This window comes from Python bivittatus, unplaced genomic scaffold, assembly GCF_059951505.1.
Source record: "Python bivittatus isolate LINGU-HERP-01145 unplaced genomic scaffold, Pbiv_v1 ctg000480_np1212, whole genome shotgun sequence".
NCBI lineage: Eukaryota > Metazoa > Chordata > Lepidosauria > Squamata > Pythonidae > Python > Python bivittatus.
The window spans coordinates 78441622-78465443 of NW_028277075.1; the positions used below are offsets into that span (position 1 = coordinate 78441622).

General features: G+C 35.2%; 1 protein-coding gene across 2 annotated transcripts in view; it reads left to right on the forward strand.

Moving 5' to 3' along the window:
* Positions 1-23822, forward strand: part of MAP3K2 (mitogen-activated protein kinase kinase kinase 2) — a 41151-nt gene that overhangs the window by 1425 nt on the left and 15904 nt on the right. For both annotated transcript variants that reach the window (XM_007420156.4, XM_025163570.2), the window contains exons 2-11: positions 13029-13091; positions 13920-14038; positions 14374-14414; positions 16185-16284; positions 18051-18164; positions 19261-19348; positions 21820-21938; positions 22105-22184; positions 22301-22368; positions 23501-23590. In XM_007420156.4, coding sequence (XP_007420218.1) covers positions 13088-13091; positions 13920-14038; positions 14374-14414; positions 16185-16284; positions 18051-18164; positions 19261-19348; positions 21820-21938; positions 22105-22184; positions 22301-22368; positions 23501-23590 — 823 coding nt within the window. In that variant the 5' untranslated portion in view covers positions 13029-13087. The remainder of the gene's footprint in view (positions 1-13028; positions 13092-13919; positions 14039-14373; positions 14415-16184; positions 16285-18050; positions 18165-19260; positions 19349-21819; positions 21939-22104; positions 22185-22300; positions 22369-23500; positions 23591-23822) is intronic.

Sequence of the window (23822 nt, forward strand, 5' to 3'; positions counted from 1 at the left end):
AGGTACTGCCAGTGAATACTGGTTTTATATAATTTGTTCTGTGCTATTTATGATTTGTGCTTTTAACTGCTTTCTCCATATATCATTTGAAGTATGCAGTTCTGTCTGAGGACAACTGCCTGATAGATCAGTTCCAAAATTATGAGCATTGCCTGTCATTGCATATTTGTAAATAGAAAAGTGAACACTGGGCTTCTTTTGCCCTGAGATGTGAAGTGTGGAAATACATGCAAGGAATTTCTCTGGCTTCCTCTTTTGCTTGGCAAGCAAATTCTTCCAAGTTTGCCACAACATTGTTGGTTTGAGGATCAAAGTATAGAGATGCTGACCACATCTTAAAAGATATTTATATTTCAGGTTCCCTTCTCTCTCTCTCTCTCTCTCTCTCTCTCTCTCATGATAAAAGAGGCTACTGGAAGTTCATTTTAATTTTTTTAAAAGCATACATAAGAAAAATCAGTTTAAAAATAGCATGTTGGTACACTTGATACCTATCTGGAATAAATACACATATCTACATTTCATTTATGCACTTTAAAGTAGGGTTGTTGTTTTTTTGTCAAGTGACTTAGTTTTATAACATAGTCTTCATAGGTTAGCTATAAGGTAACTGATACTACTTTTGGTAATTATCATAAGCAGGCCTCTACAAGCTGGAACATTTTTAGATGGGTCTTCCCTGGCAGATTGTAACATCCAAAAGTTTCTACAAAAACAGTAAATTCCTCAGATAATCAGGCTGTAAAGTGTTTTATTGGTTAAACCATGTGGGATTTAGTCCAGAAGCAGTGAGTAACTACTACAGGTCTTTTAATAAGTATGCAATATAATATCAGTACTGTACTAGGTACAGATAAGCACCTCAATTTCCATATTTTGCAGCTGTAAAGTTGCTGTAAAGTTTTCGGGCACTCCTTGAGGAGAGTAGATGGTAGTAGTCATAGCATAACCAGGGTATAGGTAACTGTTGTCTAATCAGATCCGCCCAGGAATGGGCACACACCATGTAATTGTTCAAGCTCCTTTCTCCTCATTGCTGTTTCCTAGAACAGCATAAGATCAAAGCATCCTAAATCTTTCTGTGTAAAACGTAACTTCTTCTAGAGCAGATGGAATCGCAAATAAAAAAAAAAACAGTTGTTTTTTTACTAGTCACCAATATTTCTGCCTTTTTAGATTTAATTTGCACTTATTTATCCTCTTTAAGTCCCTTATCAAATTTAGGCAATATTCAAGATAACCTTTTTTATGGTTAGGAGAAAAGGAACAATAATATTGAATATTCAGAGAAGAAAGAATTTGGCTTAAAAGTGTGCTAGTCACCCTATTTCACCTGGCTATTCCATTTTCCTCCCCTTATTTATTATTTATTTAGTATTTATTTATTATTCAAATTTATACAGTTGCCCATCTCATATACTGTATATGACTCTTGGAGGCTTACAAACAACCCCCCCTTATTTATTTGTATGTATGTATATATATATATAAAGAACAATATACCTATACTGTTCTGATATATATTTTATCAGATAAAATATACTTTACTGATAACTTTTTGCAATTCAGTTCATCTGTGGAATACAAAAGTTAAACAAATTTCTGTATTCTGCAGATGAAACTGGATTTCAAAAAGTTATCAGTAAAATATATGTAATGCAATGGTCTTAATTCTGTGTTTGAATGCAAATAAAAAAAGTAACATTGCCCATAAATTGGTAGGCTCCGACTGAGTTCCTGTGTTGTGCTAAATATGACCTTGTGTTTGAATGTATATTTAATTAAAAACAATCTTGTAAGTATTTTGTTCAGAAAACAGGTAAAGTACTGAGATAGAAACTTCACAAATTAAATTATGGCTTCATATAAGCTTTGCTGTAGTTGTATGCAATCCAGAATGATTAATTATCAGTGGGAGCTGTGCAGTTGACTTCAGTGAATGCGCAGATCTATTTTTTTTATCACTTCTTTATAGCTTTCTGACCATTTCTTTCCCCTTCCTTTTTTCTTCTTTGGCATTGAATTAATTGTGTTAAGTTCTATTTTATAAGTATTATCTTCTTCCAACATGAAAATTAAATCATGTTAAAATATGTATTCCATATTTATACTCATACATTTTCTGTGAATAGTCTGAATAACAGCCCCTTTGCAACTTGTTAACATTGTACTTCAAAACAGCAAATATATGCAAGGATATATTCAAGTCCTCTTTTCCATCCTAAGCAATATCTGCTAAACAATATACCTTCCTTATTTTTCTTCAGACAAGAATATTCCTCGTTGTAGTATTTTATTATGATTTTGAGGAAGCTTAAAAACATCCTGACTTTCTTTTATATTGCTTCTCCTTTATTGATATAGTTGCACAACTGAAAATGAAGCCAGCACAATTTGGCTTATTCCTACTTAGCTTAGTCAAATAAACTACAAAAGTAAAGGAGCTTACATGGTTTACAGCACCTTTCCCCAACTTGATGCCCTGCAGGTGAATACTGGCAGGGATTTCTGGAAGTTTATGATCCTAAGACTTTGGAAAGCTGTTTCAAATATTGATCTTGGCAGAAGCTTGTGTATATTATTATCCCAGTGTAATGAAGATGATGTGACTTGTCAGTTATCACATGATCTCACAAAACACTTGATTATGTCTTAGTACAGCATGAACAAATCATAAGCATTACATTCTTTCACATAGTTGGAAGCAGACATTTATGGTTTCCACTTCCAATTAATTACAATTGATTGTTATCCAAACCCGGCACTGTAGTAAAACTTAATTGTGGTTATTCTTAGAAAACCAAGCTTTATACACTATGGTTTGAAACTAAGCTTAGTTAATATTAGTTTCTTAAGGTATATATGATGAGCTGTGATTAATTTAAGTTTCTTCTTCAAGTCATTTGAAAAGGTTCACTTTGAGATGGAAAAGCCCTTTGTTTAAAAAAAGTTTGGATTTTTAAATATTTTTCCCTTAAAATCTTTTTTTTTTCCTTGAACGGTTGGAAAAATGGGAAAATAATTATTTATTCCAGTGTTTTTCATTTTAAATTACATCTAAAATGCTTAAACTCTGAAAAAATGGTCTGTATTTGAAAATAAACCAAATCAAGAAAAGAATAATACAACTTAATTTAAGCAAAAATCTAGTTTTAGTAATCCATGAAAAATAATAAAAAAGAAATAGAAACTGCTGATTGTGATAGCACTTCAAATTCAGGAAATGACACTGATTAGGCAGTGTTTCCATGTGATAAGATGTATTTTTTGAAATTTGTCTCCCTTTCCTCAGTTTTTTTCCCCCTGAAAATTAGTGGTTTCTATATCTATGTTTCTTAATAAGATGTCTCTATATGAGTATGCATCACTTTTATCAAAATCCCATCAAACCTTATGGACATCAAGTGCATCTGGGCAACATATTAAATCAATTTAGTTGTACAGAGCCAATGTGGTAGGAACTGGATTAGGACAAGGGAGACTCATATTCAAATCCGCCCTTAGCCATAGAAACTCAGTGGATGACTTTGGGCAAGTAACTCTGTCCTGATCCACCCCACCTCACAACGTTCCTGTTCTGCAAATAAAATAGAGATCCCTATGTAAGCTGCCTTGGGCTCTTGGAGGAAAGGTGGGAGAAATAGCTCCAGTAGTTGATATTGGTCTCTTAAGTATGTCTTCTGTGTCCCCTAAAAATGGAGAGAACGGAAGGAGCCACAGCTAAATGAGACCAAAAAGCTCAAGCTGAACTCCTAATGACAGTCAGCCCTATTGCTCCTTTTTCTCCCAACTGCTAGAAGATGGTTGAGCTTGATAATTATGTTGAACAATCTCATGAAGCTACTGGTTCTAGGAAATGGGGAGGCCAAATGGAGGACTATATACAGTATGTGTGTATCAAACAAGATTCAATAAGTAGTGCCTAAACTGAGATTTTGTACCTATTTGCTGTAGATATAAGCCTTTAATTCAAACTTTACTGTATTATTGTTATTAATATTTACCTCACTCCCCAGCCATTTCAAAGTCAAGTGAAAGAAAAATGTCATGACTTAAAAATGTATGTTACATCTTTAATAGAACAGATACTAAAGGCTTTAGTGATACTAGCTGGAGACTTTAATGCCAGGATTGGTATAAATGGCCATATACTTTATGAACATTATCACTTCTACCCTATTCTGAATCTAGAGGCAGGTCCTTCTTTAATATGCAGTTCTAGAGACAGAGGAGTCAATTTTGCAGCATGGTCACACTGATGATTACTAACTTAGATTTGATAATCTTGAATGGCACTTGGGAGAGTAATATTCCTAGAGACTACATCTTCTGGGGTGCCCTTGGAGAGAGTGTTATTGATTATATTACAGGCTCCCAAGGAGTGATAAATATGATTGTTAATTTTAGAGTTGCAATATTCTTGATTAATGATTACTTTCCTTTAAATCTGCATCTACGTTTATACACTAATAATTCTTTTGTACTAAATAGTCATCAGCCCCCTAAATATATACAAGTAAAAGGGACACAGAAGCTGGAAAGAACAATGTTGTCTTTTTGTAAATTTGTACATAAACAAAAGATCCCCTGAAAAAATTCTTAATCTATATTGCTCAATAATTACCACATTTACCCACTTCCTTGGGAAAGCTTTTTCTAATGTAAATTGTAGAGAATTAGCATTTTTTCTCATTCCACTTACTGATATTTTTTCTTATCCTGTAGGTTGCAGACAAAAACAATAATGTCAATTAAAATTCTTGTATTTGCTGAAATATATATTTGCAATGCAACAGTGGAAATCCACCCAGATAAAGAAATATACCAAGGTCACATCATTTTATAAAACTGAACGTGGCTCTACAATAAAATCCAAATCATGGTTTGATGAGGAATATGCAAAAGCAAAAAACTCTTTAATTGAAAACTTTAATTTACATAAGTGTAACAACTGTCCATTACTCTTGAACCTATTTTATGATTTTTAAAAAAATATGAGGTATATAAAACATTTATTGTAATTATACAATCAAGTAAAGTATTGATGTCCAAAATACTAAATAATTATAGCAAAGACAACTAACAAAAAAAGCTACAGCTTAGTTTTATTTTTTTGTTTGCTTTGCTGTGCTTTTTAATTATTTGTTAAAATATGCCTACCTACTGGTGAAAAACAGAAAGATAAGAAGTTTGGTAGATCTCCCTCGAGAATGAATTCTGTCATTATATTTCTTGGGCCTGCATGCCTGTAGTTGCAACTCCAATGCTGACTTTAATACTTGGACATGTCTCTATGTGCAGCATCAAGTACAATTCTGCCAAAGATGCTCAGAGCTTTAAGAGACACCCACAGCACTTGAAATCGAGAGAGGAAGCAAATAGACCACCAGTGCAGGTGATGTAGAGTGAGAAAAACATTGTCTGATCTCCTGATGCCAGACAATAGCTTACAGTTCTCTTTGGACAAATTGAAGTTTACTTTAAAGGTAGACTGATATACAGTGCATTACATTACAACAATTCAGTCTGGAAATAATGAGGGCATGGAAAACTGATGCCAAGTTTATCTTATCTGTAGTAAGATCTTGTTCAGAGATTTTGGGGTTCCTGTTTTAAACAGCTGATTAATATATGTCATCTCACTTGGCCTCTCTGCTGATGGAAGTGAGCCATCTCTGAAACTTAGACATTTTTCTTTGTTGGTTAGAGAAGTTACAGCAGTGAAAGTCTCTGGTGGCAGCTGTGATTTCTTGACATTCATATAGTGCTTTATTGATGTGACCTTGGTATATTTCTTTATCTGGGTGGATTTCCACTGTTGCATTGCAAATATATATTTCAGCAAATACAAGAATTTTAATTGACATTATTGTTTTTGTCTGCAACCTACAGGATAAGAAAAAATATCAGTAAGTGGAATGAGAAAAAATGCTAATTCTCTACAATTTACATTAGAAAAAGCTTTCCCAAGGAAGTGCAGTCTCTTTGAGAAAAGCTGACTGTGTCTGGTTAAACATGTTGCATTAAGCCAGATTTACTTAATCAAAATTTGCTGAGTAAATCACAGACTGCTAGGTGATAAATGATCATTTATAAATTACTATGGCTAGGTTCATACAACATTCTAAACCAAAACTAATAATAGCTTAGTGCAATTAGCAAACTAGATGTTTATTTACTTGATTATACAAGCACCTCCCCTACTCTGTTTGAAATGTGCATGTGAAATGTGATATGAAATTAAGAAAATATTGGTTCATAATCTAGCTGTATGTGTAGCTGCATTACTTTTTTTGTTGTACTAATAAAAGATGCTTGTTTTTAATATAATTGATGCATTGTGTGAAGCAGCATTCAAGAGTTTGTTTATTCAATTTATTCAGTTTTTATTTCACCAAATCCATATAGACTTACAGTGGTTTACATAAAATCAACAGTGAAAATATCCACAGTAAGCAACATAACCAAATCAAATGTGGTAAGCCACATAAAGTAATAAAATAAAAGAAGCTACAATAATAAAATGGTTGTGGTAACCATATAAACAATTAAATATTCACAGTAAACAAAGTAATGAATAAACATGTTGACATTATAAACAAATCACAGGTTTAATTATAATCTCAGAGCTACATATAAATAATCTTAGTATCACAATTTATAAGGATCAGTACACATACAAGATGGCCATCAACCATTCAGCCACTTTGAAATAGCTTGGTTTTCACTGCTTTCTGGAAGTCACTCTGTGGCCTCTCTGATGTCCAAAGGAAGATTGTTCCATAATGTTGGTGCCATTATGGTAAAGCATCCTCTACTGGCTTCATTCCCCCGGTTTTACAAAAGTATGGGATAATCAAGACCCTCTCCTAAGATGAGCATATGAGTGGGTAAATTCTGATTGAAAACAGATGATCTTGGACTTACCACACATCACTCTAAATGGGGCAGCCTCTAAAGACTACCCAGAAAATACAATTAGTACAGAATGTGGCAGACTCATTGCTGCAGGTGTTAACTCGAGCATATTATACTCATGCACAAGGCCCTGCATTGGTTGCTGAAAAGCTGTATAAGTGCAATTCAGTGTGCTAGTATTAACCTATAAAGCCAAATATGGCTTGGCACTAAGGTACCTTCAGGATTCCCCCCTCAAAGTAGAAGCAGCTTATTTAGTATCTCCTAGTAGTCCCACATTTCAGGGTGATAAAGGAGGCCAGGTGGTTTTCTGTTAGAGAACTAATATTGTGAAACAGCCTCCCTGTAAATACTAGATTAACCTCCACCTGGATGCTTTTCCACAAAGAAGGTAAGGTTGAATTATTCTGGAGAGCCTTTGAGAACTGAACATAATTTTACTGTTATTTTATTGAATATTGGTTGTATATTCTTATAGTAATGTTGTATTCTATTTGTTATGACAGTAGGGTTATAATAAGGTTAGGGTGTTGTCATTCTTATTGTGATGTTTTTATTTCTTCTACCATGGATGTTTAATGCTTATATTTCTGAGGATGTGTTATTGCTTTTATTATATCAGTACTGTGGTGATTAACTGTTGTAAGCTGCCATGAGTTGTAGTGAAATCAGTAGCATACAAATGTAATAGGTAGGTAGGTAGGTATGTATACGCCAAGCCATATAGGGCTTTGTAAATCAAACTTAGCACTTTAAATTGTATTTGGAAGGCTATCTGCAGCTAAAGCAAGGCCTTAAGTACAGGTGTAATGTACTGCTTGTGGTTAATACCTGCCAGTATATAGCTGAGTATTTTGTACCTATAGAGATGAATATTTTGTACCTATTGAAGCTTGTGAGTGGTCTTCAAAGGCAGCCTCATATAGAATGTATTGGAGTAGTCCAAACACATAGGATAAAAGCATAAGTTACCATTGCAAGGTTCTCACACCTAAGTAGGACTGCAACTGATGCAGCAGCTGAAACTGGACAGAGGCCCCCATGGCAATAGCTTCCACATGCTCATCCAGAAGTAGCTGTGAGTCCAGAAGGACCTCCAAATCGCAGACCTGCTCCCTTAGTAGTAGTGGCTCCCCCAAGAGAGGCAACACTGGAGCCAACCAGGCACCTCAATAAACAAATGATATGTTTGTTTTGTTTGGTTCACCTTTAGCCTGTTCCACCCCATCCAGTTTCTAAGAGGCTTCCAACTCTGGGACAAGACTTCCACAGCTTTGCTGGTATGGGCCAGGGTAGCAGTGTAGACTGGATAATTAGCATAGTAATGATACTGTACCCTCGAACTGACAGATTACTTCTCCCAGCAGCATCACGTAGATATTAACTAACAGGGGAAAGAGGACCTAGCCCTATGGCATTCAACAAGTGAATGACACCAAGCCAATGTTTCCTCTCCTACAGAAGTGAGATTGCCCACTAAGAAAGGAGCAGAACCACTGCAAAACAGTGCCTCCAATTCCCAACGCTCACAGATGGATACCATAGTTGATAGTATCAAATGCTGCTGAGAGTTTCAGAAAGGCTAGAAGGGGAGTATTACAGAGGTCATCTGCTAGCATGACTAGTACCATTTCCATTCTGTGTCTATGCCTGAATCCTGTCTGGAAAGGACCTAGATAATTGGCTTCTTCTAGTCTGCTTTGTAACTGCTCCCTTCTACCCTCTTAAGAACCTTACCCCGAAAGAGAAAATTGTAGACTATGTGATAGTTGTCAAAATCAGCCAAATGTAGAGAGGGGTCCTTAAGATGGGGATGCACCACAATCTCCTTCAAGGCTATATGCAGCACACCCTCCTTCAAAGAGGCATTGAACATCTAGATCCACCCAACCATGTTTCCAACTGCCACCTGAACGGGGCAGGTGGGGCATAAATCCAGCCTACAGATAGCAAAGGACATGTCCACTTCATTGAAATTCAGGAGTGCCAGGTAATATTGTGAGACCTTGCCCTAAGTACCACTTCCACCCATAAACAGTTAAGACTGCAGTGAATCTCAGCAATGTTGTTGGCAAAATGTTGTGAAAATGATCACAGTGGCCATGTGGGAGATCTAGTTGTTCGTTCTTTCCTAAAAGGGAGTTTACAACCCTAAACAAGGTTGCTGGCTGACAACTTGCCAGCACAGTAAAGAGGCAAACTTGTGAATGCTTTGCCTTTCTTATTTCCACAGTGTAGACCTACAATTGGGCTTGTACCTTTGTTCAGCAAGCTTGTTTTCTTCTGCCAGAGCTCTAGATGTCTCTTCTGTTGTTTGATTTCTGGATTTTTCAGTAAACCAAATAGCTATCCATGATCAATGAACAGGGAATGTCCACTAGGGAATAATGTGTTTGTGAGACCAGGTCATTATTTCCAGTAACTAACAAGACAGTCAAAGAACTGCCTACTAGTTTATTGGGAATACATCCAAGTGTCCACTACAGTATATCTGGATCCATTAGATGCCTGGGTTAGGCCATTTTAGTTTATCTGTTTGCCTTACAGGGTTCCATCTGGTAGTCTCATCTAGACCAGGAAAGAACCTGACCATGCCAAAGGGCTAAACGCAAAGCCCTCCATATCCTGTTTGTACAGTACAAGATACAATGTAGATTAGGCCTGAGATTACTTGGAGCAAGCCCATGATTTCATTGGAGGCAACGAAATCGTGGGCTTCTCAGAACCCCAGGGCATAGAAGTTGAAGTCACCCAACACCAAAAAGTAAAAGAACTAAAAAGCCAGCCCTAAGATCATATCTAGGAGCTCAGGCAAGGATTTCATTGAACAGCAGGTGAGCTAACACTTGAGTAGGATCCCAGTTTCTCCCTGTGGCCCAACTTAGCATACAAGCACTCAGTCCTCAAGACAGCATCTTTGGTCACAGATAAGAATGATTAGTGTTTGTGAAATTAATGACATCTACAAGGACAGTAAGTTTATGTGTATAAATGAAGGTGGGATAACCGTAAGAGAAGGATATGTGGCAAATAGGTTTTTTTTTCCTGAGCACATACTATCTTTGGTTAAAAAAAAATGTATGTATGTATGTATGTAAAGGCAAAGGTTTTGTGTGTATTCATGCCATTCACCTCATGTATTTGATTTTAGCACTACTTAATTTTTTTTTTATTAAAATGGAAAACTGGCACTGGAAAGTCACATGACATAAAACACTTAAAAAAGCAAAATATAAGACAGGAATAAGCACAGTACATGTGTTGTATATGATCTATGAGATAGTTCTATTCCAGCAGCTTATTTCTGATCTGTTCTGGATTACCTTGATCTTCTAAATCAGGGATAAACAATTTAGGAACTTCTAGGAGATATGAATCACATGTCCCATAATCCCGTATCATAACCATTGGCTTTATTAGTGCTAAAGTCCAACTGCAAATGCTTTAAAGCAGCAGCCTGCAGTGAATCTGTTTGAAAGTATGTGTGTGTGTGAGAGAGAGAGGGAGGGGAACTACTTTTTTCCTTTTATAATAGTTAATTGGTGTGACAGCAACAGTTTTGTAAATATTCTTACAGGAAATCAGCTTTTCTCATACAACTGGACAAACCGTTCAGAGGTGTGCTTTGTGAATCACTCCTCAGAACCTCCTATTTAGAAATGACAAGTCAATCTTAGCTATTGAAGAATTGGTATGGTTGTTTTATAGTTCCTTCAGCCTTCTAAGCATGCTGCTGCTTTGAACAGTACAGTTTGGATGACATTCTGAGCAGGGGGTTCAAAGGGGTCCTGACAAAGAATTCTTAAGAGTGGCTTGTGAAGTCATATATTATAACTAGTTGCTCATTTGGGAGTTTCATGTTGCGTGTGGTTTTTCTAATTGCAGTCCAGCAAACAACAAGCATGGGTGAAGAATAATTTCTTTCCTTCTGTTATCTGAGAACTGCTGTATATCAGTGATTTGAGATACTTTCAGTACAAACAAGCAAACAAAATTACCACTCAAATCAAGCTAAGAATAGCTAGCTTTTCTTAATGCCAGAATAAAACTAATTTTGATGTTAGTCTGGCTTCCCAAAGAAGAATATTCCATAGTTTTAATACCACACTTGAAACATACTTCTCTCACTTTAAGCAAAATTCTGGTGGACACTAATCATAGTACTTAAGTAGACTCGGGAAAAGTCACCATTTCAAATACAAAGGTTCCAAGCTGTTGCAAGCTTTAAATATCATACAGTATTGGTAACCACTCAATTATTTCAAAATAATTCAAGTACAGCTTCTAAACAGTGTTCCTTCCAGCAGTCCAGCTGTTGCATTCTAGCTGTAGTTTTTGTATCAGCTTGAAAGTCAACCCATGCATACAGTAAATTTTGGTTATCTTAAGAGAGGATTTATTTAATTATTTCTTCATTTTTTAAATGTATAAGGCTGCCTAACTTAAACAGTGTGACTCTGGGTGGTGTACAGCATAAACAAATAATAATTTGTTTTTGTTGTTTTTTAAAAAACCATGTAACAACAGACAGTATATAAATATAAAATATAAAATGGTGATCAAGTACCTAACAAAACAACCACAAGGGGATTCCCACTCAATAGGCCTCTCAGTAGGCCTGGGGGAAGAGGCAGGTCTTAATGGCTTTCCTAAAGGCAAGAAGGCTAAAAGATGTGACGCCGGAAGATGAGCCCCTCAGGTCGGAAGGTGTCTAATATGATGAGCGTGAAACTGAGCAAACTCAGGGAGGGAGTGAAGGGCAGGAAGGCCTTGTGCAATAAGGTTCATGGGGTCGCAAAGAGTTGGACACGACTTGACTGAACAACAACAAAAAAAGGCAAGAAGAGTTGGGGCCTGTCGTATATCTGGGTAGGGGGGAAAACGGGCAACCACAGAAAAAGCATGTTTCCTAGGTCTCATAAGATGACAAGATGTAAAAGAAGGAACCTGGAGCCCACAAACTACTGTGGTTATTTTCTCCATAATCAGCAATTACTATGTCTGGTGGGCCCAACCAACATTGATCAAAAGCAGCATTGGTCAAGATGAGTTAAGGAGGATTCATAGGTGACAAACCTGCTTTTCAAAGAGGAATTCAATCTCCTCTGGGCTATGACATTTATCTGAGCAGAGCCTCAGTCCACAGAGTTTCTGTCTTCTGTATTTGGCTCATTAAAAAAGACACATGCTGCTTACTGTTTTTGTAAATCAGTGTAAAATTATAAGACAGTCCGATGTTGCTCTAGACACATTTAGGAACAAGACCAATCAGAAAAATTAAGTGACCATCATGTAAAGATGATGTATGCGTGTCCATATATAAGAAAATATGTCCATATACAGCAAGGTGAGGGGAGTTACCGTTCTACTATTGGTTAAGTGGTATGGAGAAGCTTTGTAGAGAGAGACACATCATGAATACTTACTGCATGTAGCCAGTCACTGCAGAGCTAAATACATATTAAAGGGATGTCAAGCTTTTCCATAGCTGATTGGTAAGGATGTAGCACTAGGTGTACTGATAGATGCCAGATTCTTTGTATATATGGATTTTTATTATGATATTTCAATCAGTGAGTTTTTGTTGTCTTGGATGCTGTGATTGCTGCCATGTGTATATGGTTCAGAGTTTGTAGAAAGGCTGGAACTTATTTATTTGTCAAATTTGTATAGCTGCTCATCTCACAAAAAGTGACTCTGGGTGGTATACAACAATCAAATAAAAACTTTGTTTTGCTGCACTCCAGCTTCCAATTAATTAATTAATTTGAAATCAAGGCCTTCCTATAGGCACATTGTACCCATATAGAACATAGTGGGATTCTAGTGCTTTGTACTATATTTCTGGTCATTCTGCTTTATCATATACTGCAAAGAAGGTACTCCTATGTTAGTATTTAGCCATAGCTTTTCATGATCCGTCTGTTGGAGGTAAAAGTAGTTACAGCTGAGCTATAGCTAATTTTAGGCATCTCTCCTTCCATTTTCTTCTTCTGGTGGTGTTTTATTGAATCTGAACAATGGTGATTTCTGCAGTACCTGAAAATGTAGTCTTTTCAGAACTACTTTTTCTCTTCATTGTTGTTTATCTTTTCTTGTTGTTTGTTTAGGCAATAAAAGGATTCTAATGGGAGCACTGTTCTGAAATTCAGTTTTGCTGGATGCAATTATGGGTGAGTTCCTGAGGTTACTAAAATTTCAAACGTGTGCCTGAGAATTTAATAATCCAATACTGAATTTAAGTAATAATAAGTGATGGGTAATATTTAAAAGGTGGGAATCAATATTTTTAATTGGTTTGCTCTTGCACTAAAATGTGAAACTTTCACAGACTTAAATGGGCTTATTAAACTACTTTTAATGGTTTATTAAATCACATGCCAATATTACACTGTTGTGTGGGACTATTGTAGCATATCTTAATCTCCATGTACCTCTATTTAAAACCAATTTCTTAAATGAGGGAAACTCAGAGCAGGTTGATAATGGTCTCCCCAAACTCCATAAACTATTCACTGTAGAATAAGCGGTGTCTTTCAGATTTCATTCTTCAAGATAAAGGTAAGGATAATCTTATTTTCAGGATCTGGCCTTGACTTCAAAAATGTGTGAGACTTTGGAATTTATGAGGACATTTTTTTTTCACTTTTCATCTAAATGTTATAATTAATTGCCTTTAGTTCTCAGTATTTCACTGGAAAATGGAATAATATAGGTTTGCCTTCTCAAATCTGATGCCCTCTAGATGTGTTATAGGACAAATTGTGCACAAAATGCTAATTAAAATTAAATCACATAAATATATGAATAGAGTAAAATACATTTGTTGCTGAAATAGAATTGAAGGAAGGAACACTACTAGAATTGTTAGGTAATATCAGGCTGTTGAGATCTATATTATGAATGCTCTTAAAAGTTACACTGCAAACCATCTTTAGATTCTACTGATATTCCTTAATTGATTAGTTCTTTATGGTTTTCAAATACTTTCGTTTAAATAGATGAGCAGCAAGCTTTGAATTCAATCATGCAGGATTTGGCAGTCCTTCATAAGGCAAGTCGTCCTGCTTTGCCGCTTCAAGAAATGGGAAAGGGAAAATTAACTTCACCCAAAAAACAGGTAACCCTATAATGTGTTTGCCCAGCACAGTGAAGAATCTTTGCTTATATTTGTTATAATTTTACATTGATTTGTGGTGTGTACATTTTAGAAATTAAAGATATATAAAAATATTTTAAAATTACATAACAGGTTTTAAACATGCCTGTTACATACTAGTTTATTTTCCATATATCCTTTTCTAATCTTGATGATAAATAATAATGCTTCAAGTGACTGGGAAAATTCACATACAATCCTTGGCTCCAGATATGTATTTTTTATAAGCTTGTAGGAAAGACATCTTTATTAATGTCACTGACCACAGTAAATAAGTTTGTATAATTCCCTTACAGAATGATGTACGAGTCAAATTTGAACATCGAGGAGAAAAAAGGTAAACAAGAATTCATTTTACCATATTTCTGTTATTATTTTCTGAATATGAGCACTTTTTAAAAGGTTTTCAGTATTTCATAAGTTTATAGAATCTTGACTTAATTTAAGAGAATGAAATCAAGAACTTCCTAACCAACATCAGTGTTTAAAAAACATAAGCAATATATTTTTTAAAAAATCCTGTACAGGTAGTCCTCAGGTTATGATGGCAATTGGGACAGAAACTTCTGTTGCTAAGTGATGTGGTCATAAAGCGTGATGTCACATGACTGCATCGCTTAGTGACAGCAGTCTCAGTAGTCCTAGTTGCTGTCGTAACCCCAGGGCTGTGCAGGTCATTAAACAGAAAGAGATGGGAGTCCCAGGCAAGCAGGCCTGTGGGGCAGCAAGGGGTTCCATGGGCAGGCGCTTTGGAGCACAGGTGGGTGCCAGGGGGTGTGCGGGTAGGCACTCCAGAGCACAGTGGAGTGTGGGGGTTGCTACAGGCAGGCACTGTGGAGTGCAGGCAGGTGCCGCTGGGGAATGGGGATGTGCCGCGGGCAGGCACTATGAAGTGTGGATGGGTGAAAACAGCAGGAGCAACTTCCGACTTCCTGCTGGCTTCCCCATTGACTTTGTTTGTGGGAAACTGGCAGGGAATGTTGGAAATTGCGATCACATGACTGTGGGGATGCTGCAACAGCTGGAATTTTGAAGACTGGTCGTAAGTCCCCCTCATTCAGCACTGTTGTAACTTTGAACATTTTTTTTTTGAACAAAAAATAGAATAAAATTGAGCAAGTGGTCATAACCCAAGGGCTACCCAAGTGTAAATGTATGAAGACTTTTGTTTGTATTTGAGTTTGTATTTCTGCTTAGAGAACAGATGAAATAATATACCATAATGTAATCTCTAAGTTTTTATTTTTCTCCCTGGAAATAAATAAGTGTGTGTGTGTGTGTATATATGATCAGCAGTGTCCTCATGTCATCCAACAATTCCTTAAATAAACTCAAAGATGTTGATGGGGTAGGACTGCTTGGTGATCTTCATTAAACAGTGTTTTCTAGGATAGTTACATAGGATGTATATTGGCTTATTTAATCATTACCTTATCTCAAATTATCACATTTCTGTTCTTGTACCATGTAGCTTCAGGTTATTCTGGCAAACATATTTTAAAATGCTGGTATTTTGTGTTCCATATCAAATTTAAAATCATATAAGTTTAATGTATGTTGCTTTTATCATAGAAATTAATTACTAAAATTCTTGGCTGAGTTAAAATGGTGCAAATTAAAGTTTAATTTAACTTCATACTGGTTCATGCTGTTGAGCCTGTTGCAATTCTTAAATACAGTAAATCACTTTATAGGGTGGCTTTCTAATGTTGGAAAATCTGTATAAGCCTAGCAAAATAATCCTGTTACAGCCGATTAGCTCATTAGCCTACCTCTTACAAAGTGAAGAAACAAGGTACAATTTGATTACTGCACTGTGCAGAAGAATTATAACAGCTGGGTTGAAGCGATATTTTGAGATACTGTTGTATCCACCAGTAATCATTAGCTACGTATAATTCAAGTTGCGATTTCTCCTTTCAGTGCCATAGGATTAGCCTTCTTTGTTTAGTCCTTCATAGAGGCAAAGAAAGGAATGAGAGCTTGGCTTTCTACTCCAGTTGAATTCAACTAATGTGGTTTAGTTTTGGGAAATGTTTGACTTTCAGAATTATAATTTGTAACTCATTTCAGAAGATTTCTAATAAAATTGTATCATACTTTCTAGAATCCTACAGTTTTCTAGACCTATCAAGCTAGAAGATCTTGCATCAAAAGCTAAAGTTGCCTTTGGACAGCCCATGAATTTGTATTACAGCAATAATGAGGTAAAACAATGGTTTCTAGATTCCTCTCTATAATGTGGATACAGTGAAAAGTTGGAGACAGAACTGCTTGAAACTCTGGGAGACTTTTTAGGTTTGCAGTGGGTTACGTTCCACCTTGTGTCATTTGTACTGTGGCTTTATGCTTTTGTAAAAATAATCGGTCTTTGCAAAGAGTCCTATCTCATCAAATAATGTATGGATATAATAAGATTTTCAGCATGTTTTTGAAAACAGGAAAACAAAACAAAAAAACCTTTAATTTTCTATCTTTATTTTTAGAGGAATATAATACAACTCCTTTAAAAGATAAGATTGGGAAATAACAAAATTTATGTTATTAAATATAAAACCTGTGAATTGGTTAGAGTTTGCAGAATATGATCACTGTAACACTGAAGCAACAACCTTCTCTATAACAAAATATTAAAAGTTGAGATTTCTTTCAGTAATAGTATATCATTATTAAATAATTAAAGGGAAGATTGAAAAACAACAACAACTAGCGGTTCATCTTATCTTTCTGACTGTATCTAGCCAGATGCTAGAAATACCATACCTTTTCAGATAATTCCTAGAAAGGTTGGCAGAAACATATTTTCCCTCCTTTTTACTATTTATCATTTTAGCTACCTCAGGATGCTTGGCCTTCCTCTAAATCTGTACTTTTCATTCTTTGGTTGGTACTAATTCAGATACAGTTTAGTGTTCAGTAACCTTTTCTAATGAGAGTCAGTTTGGCATAGTATTAAAGGCATCAGGATAGAAACCAAGAGACCATGAGTGCTAGTCCTGCTTTAGGCATGAAGCCAGCTGGGTGACCTTTGGCCAGTCACTCTCAGTCCTAAGAAGGAGGCAATGGCAAACCACTTCCAAAAAACCTTGCCAAGAAAACTGCAGGGACTAGTCCAAGCAGTTGCCGGGAGTCAACACTAACTTGAAGGCACAAACCTTTTCTAAATATAATACCCACCTTTAGTTTGTGAAATAGTAATAAAATGCCAAACTATATAAATATTAACATATATGCTTATTATTGAAGTTAATGTTATTTTTCAGGAACTCAAATATCATGTAAAGTAAAAAAAAGTTTTCTTTTTTGCTTTGTTAAACAAATAGATGATAATGACAATAAAAACATTTATTAAATATTAATGCTTAATTATATAAATATTAATAGGTAAATAGTAAGAAAACGTATGATCTATTTTAGTACTGTTAAAAAGAAAAAAAATGCCTAGGCATTTGCATCAGAGACAGAAAATTTAATCAGATTGCTCAGAGTCCTTTTCCTTGCTCCTCTACAGAGAAAACAACAGTTGACATGTTAAAAACAACACATTTCCTTAATCCAATGCTGCAAATCAAATGTGCATTTATTTTTCTTTTAGTTACTTCCCTCCATGCATAAATTTCTTAATTTTTATGCCTTGATAAATTCCAAAAACTATAGCCATAATAACATACACATCTTTAACAAGTAGCAGTTGGGATATGTGAAAATGCAAAAATCTGGTCAATTTTTAGTACCTTATACATCTTTCCACTGACTACAGATCCTGCTTAGCTATCTTGTCATCATGAAATATCCTTCTTACACTTCCTTTCTACCCTTTTGTATAATGCTGTCCCTCAGTTCTGCTAAATACTAATTATGGAAGATAGTTGGTATTGCTACAGTCAGTTTTCAGGCCACAGAAACTGTTGTATATATACATTATTTGTATTTAGCTTGTGTTGTAATCTTGTGGATATTTTCCTTTGTATAGCTGGTAATTCCATTAGCTATCCAGGATGATCTGGACAAAGCCGTGGAGCTCCTTGATCGCAGCGTTCACATGAAGAGCCTCAAGATACTGCTTGTTGCTCATGGAATCACACAGGTATGTTAAGGCTTTGTGTAAATTTGTATATTGTTGAACACTTTTCCTCTGTGGTTTGCCTGTGACCCCTAACAACCTGCTCCCTCTGAAAAATTGCCATCTGTCCCCTTTCTTTATGGAGTAGCCTTTTTCTTTGGATCCTAGTTCCAGAAAGACAGAGGGCCCTTGTGTTCATTGACAAGTAATTTTGGATCCAATTCATAAAATAAATGTGTGTTAAAATTATTCTTTGGGTAATGTCTGCATGAATTCACATTCTTTGTTCTGTAACACATTAACTCAGCAGTTTAGTTCTCATGTGCACATTATTTGTAACTTATAAAATCCAAGTGTGTGCGTGTATACACGATATAATGTTATATGTTGTATGTAATGAACTGAGTTCTGTTTGTTCATAGAGTATTAATGGAATATAAAGTGCAGTCACAGAACTCATTATGCAGTATCACATTTTTGCTTTTAAAGGATGCAAATGTTATTTTTTAATCATTGCCTCATTAGAACAGTAGGAGAGAGAGATTATAGCCAAAGACCAAAACAATTTAAAAGATGATGGAAAAATTATATACCAGCTATATTTTGATTGTTGATTGCTATCATTCTGAGTGAGATGCATGCAGAAATACTCTCAGATGGGCCAGAAACTTTATGTTCCCAGTTTCTAAATAATGTCTCTTAATACATTTTAACCTTTCATTCTTGTTATCATTATAATCTTAACATTTTGGAATGTGTGCACTTGGGAGATAATAGCATATTATAATATCTTTGAAACTCAGTGTGGAAACATTTGGGGAAAAATCCAGTGTCATCAAAGTGGAACTTTGGGCACTGGGGCTTTCAATAGCCCTGTTATCTACAGTCTCCAGCTTCATAAAATCTGCATCAGAAGTCCTCAGTCCTTCAGAATACAATTTGAGGGCTATGGAAGGGAGAAAAACTTCCTTCTCCCATTATCATCTTTGGAAGAAGGTCAAAATTAGTGGAAATGGAGCATTGTATGTTATCCATATTTGTGCCAAAATGTTGCTTCCTTTTATAAGGGTAGAGTTTTTTTTTTGAAAGCATAAATAAATAATCATGCTTTTCCTTCTAGAATAACATGGATCCCTTGTCATCATTGGAAGATTTGGATGATACAGTTTTCAGAGTAACAGAAAAGAAAAATAGGAATTCTGTAATAGGTAATAAGATTGCATATACTTAATTTTAAAATGGTGGTGGTTTGTTTATTTATTTATGAAACATTTACCCTTCTTTTGGTGCTGCCACAGTAATTTGCAAAGAGGAAACAGTACAAAACTTGCCACACAAAAACCAATGATTATACACAGTATGAAGCTTGAATAAATGAAAACTCATAGGAACTTCGAACAAATTAAAAAGTACATTCATGTAATACCAAAATTATAGCAAGAAGAACAAAATGCCACATCCAAAATCTCTCATTATGGGAATAATTTTAAATCCTAGTTCTCTCTACCAATATAATGTGTTATGTGAATATCATTAATTCACATTTCCTGAATATAGGCCCAAAATAGGTTGGTTATAAATGGATATTTGCACAGGTCCTGAATTTTATGATGCTATATTAATACTAGGAGAAATATGCATGAAAACACTTTCAGATTTTCCCATGAACTTTTTAAAAAAATAATTCATAAAGTGATGGGGAAAAGAGAACAAAGTTATATTTAGAAATATGAGAACTGAGTGAAAATGAGCTTGTTCCATTCATCCATGTTGGGTGTTGGAATAGTGTTGTAGGATGAAAATTCAATTTGAAATACTTGCCAAGTCATGAAGTTCAGCTGGTGACTTGGAACAGCTGCTGCCTCTCAACTTAACTATTTTCTAGAGCTATTTCAATCTGACTTCCTTGGCAGTAGAGTGGGATATAAATGTAATAAATTTTCAGTCAGTCAAGAGGTAAATGCAAGAGATGGAGGATAAAAGCTTTTGAAATAATTCAATATTAAGTTGTTAAGCTGCAACATTGCATGAAAGAAGAATTCATGTACTGTCAGCAGTAATGTATAATATATGTAGATTTTAGTTATGATTTGAAGTTATGATTACTGCACTCAGTGTAGTGTCACCTGCTGGGCACAAGAAGTCAAACATTTGAAGTTATAGGAAGAATAAGGATTGTTTTAGCAAATTTGTATTAGTCCCTGCTCATTCCAAGTTATGAAGGAAAGCTGAGTACTGAAAGCATGCTACTGCTTTCTTTTTCCTGCTGGGCAGATAAGTGAGGAAGGTGGTTGCTTGGTGGTGTAGTCCTGTGCTATGCAACAGCTGAAAACCTAATGCACTCCATATTTAAACTAGAATTTATTGTCCCAGGTGTGATGGTCACCAATTTAGATTACCTTTAAAAGGGAACTGGAGAAATTTAAGGAGAATCAGGCTATCACTGGCAAGAAAGCTTTAGGGCTGTTCTATTTCTGAATCACTGGTAGCATATGCCTTTCATACCAGCTGCTAAGAAAAAACAGATGAGAGGGCTGTTGCTCTCCTGCCCATGATTATGAGTTTCCTAAATGCATGTGGTTGGTCACTAAGTGACCCAGAATGCTCAGCTAGCTGGGCCATAGGCTTGATCCAGCAGAAGTCATCTTATGTTCTACATTCTTTCAGTTTCTTTTTCTTAGAAGGGAAGAATAAGATTATAAGGGAATCTTGCAATAGCTGCTACCAGAGAAATTCTGAGCCCTTTTGACAGGTGTTACTATTTCCTGCTTTTCTAATGAGAAAGGCTGAGAAAGGTTTCTTTCTCAGTTCAATGGAGGTGTTTCCTGGTGAGGTGAATGAACTAGCAAAGTTAGCTAAGAGTGGTAGATGCTGGTTTGTATATATACCTCTCTTTCCAAGAAAAAAATGTTTAGGTAATTCCCAGATTCTTAAACTATTGAACTAGTAAAGAAACCTACCAAAGAACTTACCTTAGTTAGACAGTCTTTACCTGATGTATATTGCTTGGTTTTGTACATTTTACTGTTATACTTACATGTTTTTTGATATATGCCAGTTTTGTTTGTTAATGTGGTATCTTTCATACTTAAATATTTTATGGTTCTGTAGTTGAATTTTAACACCTGGAAAATGCTGCTTTTAGGCTGACTTAATGAAATTAAAGAGTAGGTATAAGGCATTAGTTGTTTGTTTAAAAATATGCATCAGCCATTGTCCTTTTTTTCCTCTACAGATTATGTAAATGCTTTTCTTTGAAGTGACACAGTCTTGATACCTATAGCTTTTTCAAATTCCATTTTTAATTCCCTTCAAGTCCTGCCCATAATTTGCATACAATACTCACTCATGTGAAAGTCACCAAAAATGAAGCAGGCAGACTAGTTCGGGTGCTAGCTGAAATTATTGAAGAGAAAGCTACAAACTGAAAAGAGCTTTATAGAGATTGGTTAGAATCTGGTTCAGATACAGAAAATGCATACTGTATTTCTTTATATTTGAAATTGTCCTATATTGAACTAATGTTGTTTGCCTACGCAGCATGTATAATCTAAGAAAATAGGAAATGTTTGAAAGTTCAGAGGAAAGGCATATTATTTGATTTAAATAAAATAAAAATAGTAATTCTTGATAGTAAACGTTTTTTATAATCTTTTTCCGTTTTTTAAAAAATCAACAGGCTATACTCGTGACAGCAGCTCTCCTCCTCCAGGATACATTCCAGATGATCATGTGGCACGGAATGGATCATTCACTAGTATCAATAGTGAGGGCGAGTTCATTCCAGAAAGAGACTTAGTAAGCATTTTCTTGATAAAGGATCTGCTGCATGCAGGTCTAGTGGCTTAAGGGGTTTTTTTGGTCTCCTTAAATTTTGGATTAATATTTAATTCTCAATTCTATTTATTGATGTGGCTTGAACTAACTGAAGTTTAACAGTACACTTTTTGTGCTTTTATTCCAGATGTTGGATCCATTATCACTGAGTAGCCCTGAAAATTCTGGCTCAGGAAGTTGTCCTTCACTTGACAGCCCTTTAGATGGGTGAGAATCATTTATAATCTGTCTTTCTGCTGTGCTCTGCAAATCATAGAATCTTATTGTATTCAGGAGGCTCTTAGTTATTAAGAGTGTAATATTGCAATGTTTTGTGTTTCTAGAGAGAACTACCCTAAATCCCGGATGCCAAGAGCTCAGAGCTATCCAGATAACCATCAAGAATTCTCTGGTAGATAAAAACAAATGGACATAGTTTCCAGTATTATTGTTACAAAGTTTTATATTATAATGTTAAGTTCCTACAACTTCTTGCAGGAGTAGTGTTTAATTTGACTTGGTCAAAGTCTATAGTAGCAAGTACAGCAGTGTAACTAATACAGCCATATAATCATAGAAAAAAATTGAAATACCTTTTTTGAAAAACAAATCAGTGCTAGAGATAAAAATCCAATTTTTCAGTGAAAATAGCAAATTCATAATTGCTGAGATGATAAAAATCAGAATCTTGATCTGGTTCCTTTGTATTTAGTGGATATATTTATAACTCCAATTTTATCAAGGTCCTTTGGATTTATGACCACTACTTTCTAGCTCTGTAGACATAAGTTTAAACATATAGAATATTGACCACATTGTGACCTACACAATTAGAACTGCAGTGGGAATTTTAAAAGTTTCAAGCTTTCAGGTGCTTGACTAAGTTCTGTTCAAATCAAGATGGAATTTGATTGTGCTATATTATGAAGTTGTACTGAATTTTGCAATTGAACCTGAAGTTTTTTAATCTAGTGGATCAAAATATATTGAAACCTCAAAAGGTTATAATAAACTCTAGAAGATGTACGAGCAGTTTTTAAAATGAATGATTTTATGTTGTAATCTTTTTTGAAAGCTTTAAAAGATCAGAAAGTGGGCTTTAGATGTGATAAGTATATCCCTCTCTAATTCAAAGAGAATGAGCAGAATCCATCATGCTTACCAAGAAGATAATAAAACAATATTCCTTGAACAAACTGGGATCTAAATGATGAAATTTGTGTATGGGGGTCTAAATTATTCATAGGTGGGGAGTCTATAATACCAAAGGTATAGGAATATAAAATAAAAATGTTTCTGTGGCATAAGATACACATTAAAATAAGCAACTACTATGTTGTTTCTAAAAAGCAATATGAATATGATCTGTCTTCTGCCCCTAATTTAGGAATGACATAGATATGATGTACACATATTTGATGAAAAAGACATACATCCTTTTATGTTTTCCTGATTAGAAATTGGGGGTGATACATAAAGCTTTTTATTTAGTCTTGGCTAGTTCAAATTGCTTAACAGAACAAAGCAAAAATATTTTTCTTCAGATTATGACCTCCCAATATTTGAAAAGTTTGTCAAAGGTGGAACTTATCCTCGGTATCATATTTCATACCAGCATCAAGAATACAATGATGGTGAGTTGTGGGTAACCTAACATACCTGGTTTATATTTTTCAAATTCATGGTCTCTTTTACTGTCAATTAAGACAGCTTCATTTTTTGTGTATTAATTTTGAATTAATAAATTTTTCTTTGTCATTTTGTTTTGGAACTAGCAATGATTAGCAGGACCTTTTTAGAGTTGTCATAGAACAGGGGAGGGAAACATGTTACTTGTGGCCACATATAGCCTGCTGCTGAATTTTT